At 38.3% G+C, this 11,609-nt stretch overlaps 1 protein-coding gene across 1 annotated transcript in view; it reads left to right on the top strand.

Annotated features, from left to right (window-relative positions):
• The window catches only part of MFSD1 (major facilitator superfamily domain containing 1), a 33,077-nt gene that overhangs the window by 9,153 nt on the left and 12,315 nt on the right, over positions 1–11,609 (top strand). The window contains exons 5-12 of the mRNA XM_019626631.1: positions 2,698–2,797; positions 4,538–4,636; positions 5,901–5,965; positions 7,835–7,848; positions 8,516–8,572; positions 8,911–9,067; positions 10,450–10,547; positions 11,145–11,257. Of these exons, the coding sequence (XP_019482176.1) occupies positions 2,698–2,797; positions 4,538–4,636; positions 5,901–5,965; positions 7,835–7,848; positions 8,516–8,572; positions 8,911–9,067; positions 10,450–10,547; positions 11,145–11,257 (703 nt within the window). The remainder of the gene's footprint in view (positions 1–2,697; positions 2,798–4,537; positions 4,637–5,900; positions 5,966–7,834; positions 7,849–8,515; positions 8,573–8,910; positions 9,068–10,449; positions 10,548–11,144; positions 11,258–11,609) is intronic.

The following is an 11,609-nucleotide window of genomic DNA, read 5'->3' as shown; positions in this document are numbered from 1 at the left end:
ATTTTACTCTTCCATTGAATAATCGTCTGAATGACAAATGATTTGGTAGGATAGCTTTTTTTTTTTTTTGCCTTCTTTAATATTTTGTTTTTGTTGTTATTTTTTAAATGTGGATACTGATTGCAGAGAATTGTCAATGTTAGTATTTTTAACCTGGTTTTATAAAAATGTACTTGATATTTATAGTTTCTTGTGCATTTCTTTAGATAGTTTTTTACCTTTGGACAGAGACATATGCATAGATTGGCCCTTCACATTCTAGAAGGAAAGGGAAAGAAGGTAGGAGTTAGTGTGTGGGGGGTAGGGATAGGCTAAGATTACTCTTTTTTATGTGGTGGGGAGCCTCAATGAGGGTAATATAGGAGGGAATAAGAATATAGAGTACGTAGACTCAAATGGAGGTAGTCCATAGGGCGGGATCTGATTGATGCTGGACTCCATGGAGTCTCTGAAATGACATGTGGACGCAAGAAGTCCCCAGGTGTGACCATTTTTCTGGGCAGGGGCCGTAGCTGTCATGAGATTCCCAGGGCAGTTAAGTGACTACAAATGATTAAGAAATTCCTGCTCTATACAGAAAGAATGTTTTGATTTGTTAGTTGCTGGAGTTAACTGTTTGGAAAAAAGTAGTTTTATTTTCTTTCCATGTAGGATATGCAGGTGAATACCACGAAATTCATGCTGCTGTATGCCTGGTATTCTTGGCCCAATGTAGTTCTGTGTTTCCTTGGTGGCTTTTTGATAGACCGAGTGTTTGGAATACGGTAAGCTTGAAAAAAATTTCACCTATGTGTAAAATCTGATTATTAGGAAAACACAGAACTAAATTAAGGTATTTCGAGAAATAGAACTGAATAAACGTCTCTATTTTTTAAAAGATTTCTATATCTCTGGAATTGGTTTTTGAAATTTGGTTGGTATTTCAGTTAAAGTTGGGATTAATAAATGCTGCTCATGGAATAAGGTAACTCAGTTACCTGAAGGTAAATTATGTTCTCACTTGGGATCAGGCAGGTCAAGGTCCGAATCCCATTACTGTCACTTGCTCAACTTCCCAGCTCTTCTGAGCTTCAGTTTCATCATTGGTAAAATATGGATAATAATTCCTGCCCTGCAAGGTGGTTATGAGGATTGAGAGATGGATGCACAGCATTTGGCACATACATAGCATTTGTCTCTCCCCAGTGANTGGTTACATAAACTTGACCAGACACTATAAAATAATTTTCATGGGTCAATATATGGAAACAACAGACTTAAATTCTAGTCCTATTATTCAAATCAATCTAGTTATTTTTACCAGACTTCCTAAGCTTTCCTTTGCACATCTCCCATGTAGAGCTGGATGAAGCTGACATGGCAGTTCATGTGATTTTGTAACCCTTTCTAAGCCTTTGCATATGTTGTTACCTGAAATATCCTCATTCCCCTCCCATGTCCCTCTCCCACTCTCTTCAATCTCCTCCATTCTTTGAGCTCAAGCTCACTATCACTGCTTCTGGACTCCCACACAGAATCAGACACGCATCCGTTTTGTCCCACTGAGGAACTCACACTGCAATGGGGAGAGGCGGGGTAAGGGCAGACCAGGGAGGGAAAGAAGGCCTTGAAGAGGACTTCGAGATTTCCAGCTTGGTTTCCACGTAGGATGGAGATAAGGAGAAGGTTTCAACCCACACAGGCCTCAGGAGGAATGGTAGGAAGTAAAGGCTGAATCCAGAACTTAGATTTTTGAGAGAACCCAACACACTTTTCTGTCTGTGGGGCAAACTGTGCACCAGAGGCTGAGGGCATCCCCACACCCATGAAAACAGCTGCTCAATCCAGTGGCCGTGTGTCCAGATGACAAAGTCTACAGCTGTACCCTGAATCATTCTCATTTTTCCATCACTCAGTAATTACAAAATAAGGGCAGTTTATTTGCTTGACTAATAATAGGTCAATGCAATTAGAATGAGTAAGTTTATTGTGCAGACAGGAGTGGGTTTTTCCATGACGGTAAGCTTTCCTTGTTATACCACCTGCTAACACAACTCTCTCCTGATTTAAGAGACTCATCCATTCAGTTACGCATTTTTCAAGCTGGCCCTGTACTAGGTGTTTGAGATATAAAGATGCACAAATCTCTCAGGATCTCAAAGTCTGTGGGCATAATTTCAGGCCTACAGAAAAATTGTAAGATGAGACAAAGAATTCCCATAGATCCTTTACCCAGATGTCCTAAATGTTAACACTTTACCATATTTGTTTACTTTCTCTCTCTGTATACAGATATAAAGAGAATTCCTAGAAAAATGTAAGTTGCTATTAATTATATAAAAAGAGGTTCACCTCACTCAATAAAATAGAAATGCAAATTGAGATCAAACTGTGATAGCCAGTTTTCACTTATTAGATTTGCAAAGACCAGAAATCTGAGAACAAGCTTGATTAGTATGGTGTGAGGAACAGGCTCTTCCCTGCATTGCTGGTGGGAATGTAAACTGGTACAACTTTCAGTGAGAACAACTTNATTTTTTTGTTTGGTAACCTTATCTGTGGCTTTATCTTTGTTAGTTTTCTCTTAAAAAACTTACTTCTTGTTTAATCTGGGTCCTCCATGCCTATTTTGTAAGCTACCCACATCCTCCTATTTTTTGAACAAGGCAGAGATATAAATGAAAATTATGTTGATCTCCGCCCCGCCTTCTCTTCCAGGGAAGTACAGTGAACATGAACCTCATGGGATGGCTGTATTCTAAAATTGAAGCTTTGGGTTCTGCTGGTCACACAACCCTTGGAATCACACTTATGATTGGTTAGTGAATCCTGATATCCCACATTTTGTCCCTTCAGAAAGCATGTCATAGGAAGTATCATGGCAGAGAGGAAATCAGAATTAGACCGTGTTGGTTATAATTTTGCCTGCACAATTCACTAGTTCTTTGACCTAATTAGAAATAGCGAATCATTCACCCATTTGTGTTTTTATTTCTACTTCTTAAAATGGAGGATCTTGTCCCACTGTTGTCTACTTCAGTGTCGTCCTGATGATCAAATGAAAGAGTGTCTGTGAAAGCTCTGAAAATAATCAAGAATTTATACACGTGAAGTGTTACTTATTAGTCTATAGCAGAAGGCAGAATTGTTTCCTTTTGATCAAATTCAGTTAGTGTGCCTCTAGAGGTTGGATTTTATACATAGCACAGACATGATGTGATATGGTGGGAAATCCAGTATGTTGGAAATTAGGAGCCTGGGTTCCAGGCCTGGCTCTAGCAGTTCTGTCGTCTTGGACAGGGGAGTTAACTTCTGTGTCTCCATTTCTTTTTCTGTAAAATTGCAGGTGTTTGACCAAAACTGTTTAGGTCCCTCCTGGCCCTGAGTTCTCTGAGCTAAGGCCTCATTGTGCTGGTTGCTGGGTGGGTCACTGGGAATCGTATGAGGTCCTCTGGATTCACGTCCTGGGCTTTTTCTCTGAGGAGTAAATGAATCTGAGCCGCCTGGTGTGTAGAGGGCTGCTGGCGAGCCCTAGAGATACCTGTGGGATGGGGTGAATGTTCTATGCCATCTCCTACTGCTAATACTCCCTTGGTATAGCCTGATAAAAATAGGCAGCGGAGCAGTAATCCTACACAGGCGACTTGTACCTAGAGACTCCTCCCTTCTCCCTTCCTCTCAAATACTTTGCTTTACTTAAAACCTTTCTTACTCTCAAACGCTCTTCCGTATTCCTTTTAGTTCCCTCCACTAAAAGGAGGGAACTGTGCCATCCTAAGTCAAAGTCTCTTATTTACAGATGGGGAAGTTGATGCCCAAAGAAGTTAAGTTCTGTGTCCAAGATCATTCAGCTTGTTAGTGGCAGAAGTAGAATGTACATCTGCTGACTCTCATTTCCGCAACTTTTCAGCTGAACCATATTAAGTCAGCCAATTAAAGACTCATTTATTTTACTAAGCGTCATAAAATTCTTCACAAGTGTAAACTTTATTTCACTCTTTATCCGATTTACTTTAATGAAATGAGATCAGCTTTAGTGAGTAATGCTGAATACACAAAGGCAAGAGAGGCCAAGCGAGCTATGCTGTGGGGCCCTGGGGCTGCCAGAGAGTAGGAGCAAGAATTACAGACCTTGGGAAAGAATCAGAGGAAGACGATCATCAGAGGATCAGACTTTGCTTTTATAATTTTTCCCCCCTGCATCCCTCAATTCGTTCTTAGACTGAATTAAGAAAGGACTAATTTGCTAGCTGGTCTTCAGCTTTCTTCAGTCTGTATTCTGCATGATAAGACTGGATTGGTTTGTTCTAGCTTCCCTCTAATCGCCAACCTTCTACTGGAAAATAATATAGTAATAGCGACCATATCGTTTGTTGAGGGCTCACCATATGCCCTTCCTTTCTTTCTGTCCCGAGTTAGTAATTGTAGGCTTTTCTTATATGCATCTAAATACCATCCCTTTCAGTTGCTAAGTTTTCTGCTGTTAATGTGATGCACTGCCTTTTAAGGAACTTTCAGCCTGGTTCTTTATTAAAACTTTCTCTTTTTTTTATTATAGGAGCAATAACATGTATTCTTTCACTAATTTGTGCCTTGGCCCTTGCTTACTTGGATCAGAGAGCAGAAAGAATTCTTCATAAAGAACAAGGAAAAACAGGTAAGTCTACATGTAAGAATAGTGGGACTTTGGGGAATTACACCTTTTTTGAGATACTTTATGATGATGCAAGTTCCTAATGCAGTGTTGAAACTCAGTGAGGCTTAATATGTTGGGGTTTTTTTCCTCCTCATCTTTTATTTCCAAATCTATTTCCACTTGTCTAAATTTTAAAGTACATTTTTTTCCTCTTTTATGTTTTTGGCATAATTTTCGTTCTTGACTGTACTTCGTATATTTGCAAAAAGATGAGTGTTCCTGGAAGANCATGGACTTCTTTACTGACTGTTTTCCTTTCCTCAGTGTGCTCTCGGGCTACATACTGAGGCATTACCTTCAATTCCTGGTTCCAGAGGATTTAGAGGAGAAGTCACAGACTTTTTGAGTGCTAAGAGGTGAGCAATAGGTGGCTTAAGCTTAGAAAATAATGGCTGGGTGAATAAATAAAGATGGGGGACGGAATCAAGTAATTCTTTGAAGTGATCCGTGAGGCACATGGTTTTATAATAGAAGAGACTGCATTTGCAGCAGCAGAAAACACCATCAGTGGTGTTTACTACAGTTAATTCCTCTTGATTTGCCTTCTGGTCTCGATCCTATAACCAACTGCTATTGAAAATTTCCACAGGATGACGGAGGTGTATGCTCTTCTGTTACTAATCCATCCTGCTGTGTCTAGCCTCCCCCACCCCTCAAACCCCTATGGGACCACTTCGTACCTGAAAAAAGGCTAATATGGTACCAGGTGGGTAATAGACTTATGAGGGGATCACTTCTTAAATTATATAAATGTCTAGCCACTATGCTCTACACCTGAAACTAATATAAAATAATATTGACTATAAGCTGTAATTGAAAAAAATAAATAAAAGCAAAACAATATAATTTAAAAAGAGACACACACACACACACACACACACACACACACTCTGAGGAAATGCCATGTGAACAATGAGAGGGTGGCCATCTGCAAACCAAGAAGAGAGCTCTTTCAGAAGCCACCCATGCTGGCATCCTGATCTCAGACTTCAGGCTCCAGAACTGTGAGAAAATAAATGTCTGATGTTTAAGCCAAAAAAAAAATGATGTTTTATGATGAATATGATGTTTTAACTCTCTGGGTCCTACACTAATTAGCCTGTTCTTCTCTCCTCATATTAGGAAACAGAGGATGCTGTCCCTGGAGGTTATAATAACTGAGGTGAGTAAAACCCAGAAAGCCACTTTTCAATTTCTAAGTGTTCTGTCTATCTGGAATTTTCAGTGGACTTGATGAATACGAGTAATGCAAAAACGTGGGACCTCCAGCCCCAGGGTTTCATCGTACCCGTAAAACATGTTTTACAGTTTCTGCTCAATTTTATGCTGTTAAGCTAAACATTTGATATCATATGGCACTTTAAGTACATTGATTTATGGTAAGTCAGCAATTGCATCTGTAATAAAAAGTCCAAGGTATGGGCTTTAAAAGTAATTTACTGTATTTATTATTGACATAAGCAGTTACCTGCAGTCCATTTGAACACCATCTTAGATTTAACTCATGTATTAAAGATATTATGTTTCCCACTCAGCAAGGTCATCACCAAGGTGAAAACTGTATATGGTTGGAAATGAAAAAGGTTAAATGCGTAATGATAAATGTTTTCAAATAAATGACATACAGGATTTCATCTTTCTATATTCCTGATTAATAATCATATTTTGTTTATCTTATTTTTCACACTCACCTCCTTTGTCTAGTCCCCAATTCTGGCAACCACTAATCTTTTCTTCATCTCTATAATTTAGTCATTTCAAGAATGCTGTATAAATGCGATCATAACCTTTTGAGATTGGCTTATTTTCATTCAACAGCATTCCCTTGAGGTCTGTTTAGTTTTATGTGGATTGTCTCATGCTTATTTTGCCACCGTGGTTACAGCTAGGGTGGCATAATTCAATTAATTTAAGGACTACTTCAATACAAACCAAAGTAAGAGAGTCTAAATTAAAAATAATTTTATAACGGGAACATTATTTATAATTGAGTCCATGTTAATCAGTGAGAAATGTTTCTTTTTAGACAATGTTAGAGCAATTGGGGACAAAAATGCACCTAGTTCATCAAAGGTGGTTGGCAGCATAATTAAAAAAACACCCAACCTCCCTAATGCTAATTTAAGAGATGTTTTAGTTAAACATTTGGAAAAATTATGAAAAATTTGGAAAAGATTCCATTTTCATTTTGTATTTGCATAATGTATATTTTTAAATATGCAAGTTTATGGAATTCATTGTGTGTTTACACATTGAGCCCAAATGTCATGTAAAAACAAAATTTGTGTGGGCCAAAGGCACAGGTTTGTATTGCCTTTGCTTGACTAGCCAGTGTGTTCCTTGCTATTACTCTTAAGAGATTGTATGTTGGCTTATTTTTGTTTTTGTAAATAAATGGAAAGTTTGACAAAGGCTCTTTCTTTTCAAATATCTCCACAAAGGAAGGTCTGAAGTTCAGGGTAAATTTATATTAGGGAGTATTAGCAAGCTATGTCACGAGGTTCCCAAGGCCACCTCCAGGTTCAATGATTCTGTAGAGGACTTGCAGGACTCAGTATAAGTCGTAGTTGTGGTTATAATTTATTACAGAGAAAGCATATAAAGCAAACTCAGCAAACGGAAAAGGTGCATTGGGTGAAGTCTGGAGGAAACAAGGTATAAGCTTCTCCACACAGGACCCTCGGAATTCCACCAGCATTGAGTTGTGACAATATATGTGAAATGTTGCCAACCAGGGAAGTCCAGCAGAGCCTCAGTGCCCAGAGTTTTCCCTGGGGGGGCTGATCACACAGCACTCTTCATCTAGCACATACACAAATTCCAGGCTCCCCAAAGGAAAGCAGATGTTCAGTATAAACCACATTGTTTGTACAGTTTGGTACAGTGAGCCATATTTTTATCAGTTAATGGGTGGGAATTTAAGTTTCCAGATGCCTGAGATGTTTCTCCTGCGCCATCTACTGACAAAGCTTAACACGGGGCCAGTTGGCAAAGGAAACATTTAAAAATTTTCAGACTAGGTGAAAAGAATAAATTTGGAGCTGAGACAATAAATCCATAACTTGCATAAGGAGTGTCCATGTATACTTCCTTCCCATGGCTGTTCCTCCAACAGCTGAGTTTTTTCTTAAAACATTTTCTCATCCTTTGTCTTTTCAGTACGTAATTCATAAGTACGTACACATTTTTCATTGCTTAATATGTATANTAGGAAGCCTGTTGTTGAGAATGGAGACAGTGTATTGGCTCATAGTGACTGGGCACATTTTTATTTGCTAGGATTGCAGTTCGGCCAGACTCCCATTCAGGATTTAAATCAAATTCTTCTTTGCTTTATCTTCTACCTCTTTCTCTGTTTTCATTGGCAGCTGCTTAAACAGAGCAGTGTGTGAGTGAGAGTGTTGTGTTTATGGGGTGTGTCTTTGTAATTATAACCTTTAAATTCAGGCTCTCATTTTAAATGATTTGAGACAAGAACCCTATGCATTATATAGCCAAGAACCTGTCCAGAATTGCTTTTAAGGGAGAAAAGCAGTCTTAATTCCCTGTAGTAATATATTTGGTTTTCTGAAAATTCATATATAGCATGCTGTATATGTAAAAAGGGAAAAAAGTAGGCATCAGTATATTTTATTTAGTTAGTGAATTATTTATATAAATACTAAAACTTTTAGCCAGTTACTTGAAGATGAATATCAAATAAGGTGGGAAAACAGTATCAAGAAGGAAAAGTTGACTAAACTTAGAATTACTTGTATTCAGTTATATTTTGACTTTATTTTTTAAGAATAGTAGTTCTCTTTAAAGTGCTTATTTCTGTCTCCCTTTTCTTTATTTTAGAGTTTTCTTTACAGAGAAATTTGGATTTTCTTCTCAGGCAGCAAGTGCTATCAACAGGTATTTCATTAATTTTTGCAAGCGCTTATTGTTTGCCTAGTGTGGGCCTTTAATTACAACCAAATGTTATAACACATACGTGGTGTAACATCCATAGTGTGAAACCAAGACTATATTGGCACTTGACCCTGAGTGGCCATCTTTGCATTAATGCAAAACCAAAGACGTCTTGGACCACTCTTTATATATTTATATTCCTATTTACTAATGACCATTTTAGAAGATTGTTAAACTAAATGAGCTTGAGTTTGCTTTGCCTAATAGTTTTCGGGACCTCTTGGATTTTTTTTTCTAGCTGTGATATATTTCATTAAATATATTTTCTATTCTCTGGGCAGTGTGGTATATGTCATATCAGCTCCCATGTCCCCAATATTTGGGTTCCTGGTGGATAAAACAGGGAAGAACATCATCTGGGTCCTGTGTGCAGTGGTGACCACTCTTGCTTCGCATATGCTGCTGGCCTTTACCCTGTGGAACCCTTGGATTGCTATGGTAATGTCACTGTTAGCACCTGGGGCTCCGAGGTCGGGGCGGACTCCGTAAAGTGCATGTCAGGAGCCACGCTCAGTTCCTCTGAAAGCAGTGCTTTGGGGCCGTGGGAAAACAATGACTTGACTTAAATTTCTACAAAGTAACTATTTTGAGAGTATATAAATATTAATTATTAATGCTTAAAGTATTTTTAATTTCATTTGGCTTTTTTTTTTTTTTAGCTGAGCCATCCTGCCACCTGTTGGCAGCTCACTGGAAGCTCAGCTTGGGCCAGCTGGCCCTCATTTGGCTTATTTAATAGAGTAAGCTCAATGCTGAAGTAGAATTTGAAATAAAATAGTCTTATAAAAGCTAGAATGCTTATTAGATTAGTTCCATTTATTTTTCTGTGCATCATTAAGAGAAGTCATTCCGTCATAGGTGGCAAAAAAAATCTTATCAGGCCAATATCCATGATTTCCTATCGTTTTGTCTTTAACTTTTAGTACATTAAAAAGTGATAATGACTTTATCAAGGTTTTGTCATTGTTCTTCAGAATGTCATTTTTAAGATTACAGGCTGAAGTGCCACATTTCTTACTTGTTCATAAAAGAATATCTTGAGCATATGTATTTGTGCACTTGGTGGGAATTCTGTAGGACAGATTCCTAAAATTAGAAATGCTATAGTAGAGGCTTTGCACATTTAACATCTTGATAGATTTTGTGAAACTTCTCCAGTAACTTTCTATCCATTTATAGCTTTATCAGTAATAGAAGAATGTGTCTGTATTTTAGTGTCCTTGCCATTATTGGACATTGACATTGTCTTCATCTTTGCCAACTGATAGTTATAAATGATCTTATTTTGACTTAAATCATAAGGTTCCCTTTTTAATTGAAGAAAAAAATCAGCATTAGGTGATGTCTAACAAGCATTGGTGGTTGGTTCTCTGCCTGGCTCTCCTGTTGGGTGTTGATAACCCAGAGGTCGAGATAATGGACTTATTGGTGTAATGTTGCCTTGGTTGCTTAATTTGTAGTTCCTAATAAATATTGGAAACTCAGCTTACTTAAAACATTGATAATAACTTTGCGAATTAGCTTTGTTTTCCTGCTTGGTTCTTGACTTCACCCAGTGCCCAGCCAGTTATAGGTGTATATACTAGAAAATGGTTAACACAGTGTGCGTGTATTTTGTCACTAGAGGGATACTTTTAGAGAGGGCCAGGACTTCTCTAATACAGGACTTTGTATTGAATCTGAGTTTTAGTCTGATCACCATCAAATTTGCATGACTATTCATTATATGCATATTATGTCACTCTTGCTAATCTGCATCAAAGGAAAATCACCTTTGGTTAATATAAGGCTTTTTTCCTTTTCTGTATTGCTTTCTGTAGTCTCTCCTAGGACTCTCCTATTCGTTGCTTGCCTGTGCATTGTGGCCAATGGTGGCATTTGTAGTTCCTGAACATCAACTGGGAACTGCATATGGCTTGTAAGTATTTGCGCCATTGATCATATGATGTCTCTCTCTGCTGTATCAATTTAATTATCATGTGAAACCCCAGGCCCTCTGAATCTAGTCATCTTTAGGCTTCTGAGACAGCTCTGAACCTGGAAATAACTGGAAAAGTCAGTTAATCTATTTATGATGTTGTTGTGGCAACAAAAAAATGCTCCAAGCCTCCAGTAGGAGAGCTGGAGTTAAGCTAATCCATAAAAGGTAATTGCCAACATTATCATTCCATGGCCCATTTATCTGAGGGCTTCTCAGTGAGCAGTTGAGTTCTGGTCTCTGGTCTAAAAGGCAGAGGAGTTGGTATTCACTTAGCTCACTCTTTCTTTCAGCAGGAAGGTTTTGAGTTATACTTCACTTAATAAGGCAAGCTCCCTGACATTTGAGCATGAAATCTAGTAGAAGAAACAGTCATGGGATAAAAAAATCTAATCGGGTCATCCCTGGTTGAAAACATCTGTTAGCACAAATAACAAATAGTATATGGTTTATGGATACTAATATTTACAGTAAATTGTTACTCTGTGTGTGAAGACTTTTGAAATTGAAATGTGTTTTTTTATTTCTTAATTGCAGCATGCAGTCCATTCAGAACCTTGGGTTGGCGATCATTTCCATCCTTGCGGGCATGATACTGGATACCCGGGGATATTTGTTTTTAGAAGTGTTCTTCATTGCCTGTGTTTCTTGTAAGTGTGCCATGTGGCAACATATATTTAGTTTCTTTTAATATGTAGCAGAATGTTCTTTTTATATTTTCAGATTTTTTGTTATTGTTCTGTTTTTCCCCCTTTATTTTTGTTTGAATATTTTATTGGGGAATTAGGGGAGGGGAATAGCGTTGGGGAATCGGGGAAGGGGAACAGACAAGTTGCTGTCCTTTTGTTCTTCAGCCTAGTTGTGGAGGATGTCGCTTCACTGGCCCATGTTGGTATTATCATTGCGCTCTTCCTGGGTGAGCAGTCGCTCACCGGCCATTGGACGGCCGCTCACAGCAACTCACAAAAGCTCATGCCTACTGCCGGCCACTGCAGCCTACGC

The sequence above is a fragment of the Hipposideros armiger genome, unplaced genomic scaffold (assembly GCF_001890085.2).
Source record: "Hipposideros armiger isolate ML-2016 unplaced genomic scaffold, ASM189008v1 scaffold_16, whole genome shotgun sequence".
Taxonomy (NCBI): Eukaryota; Metazoa; Chordata; class Mammalia; order Chiroptera; family Hipposideridae; genus Hipposideros; species Hipposideros armiger.
The sequence above is the reverse complement of the archived record's forward strand: the minus strand, read 5'-3'. Positions and strand labels throughout refer to the sequence as shown.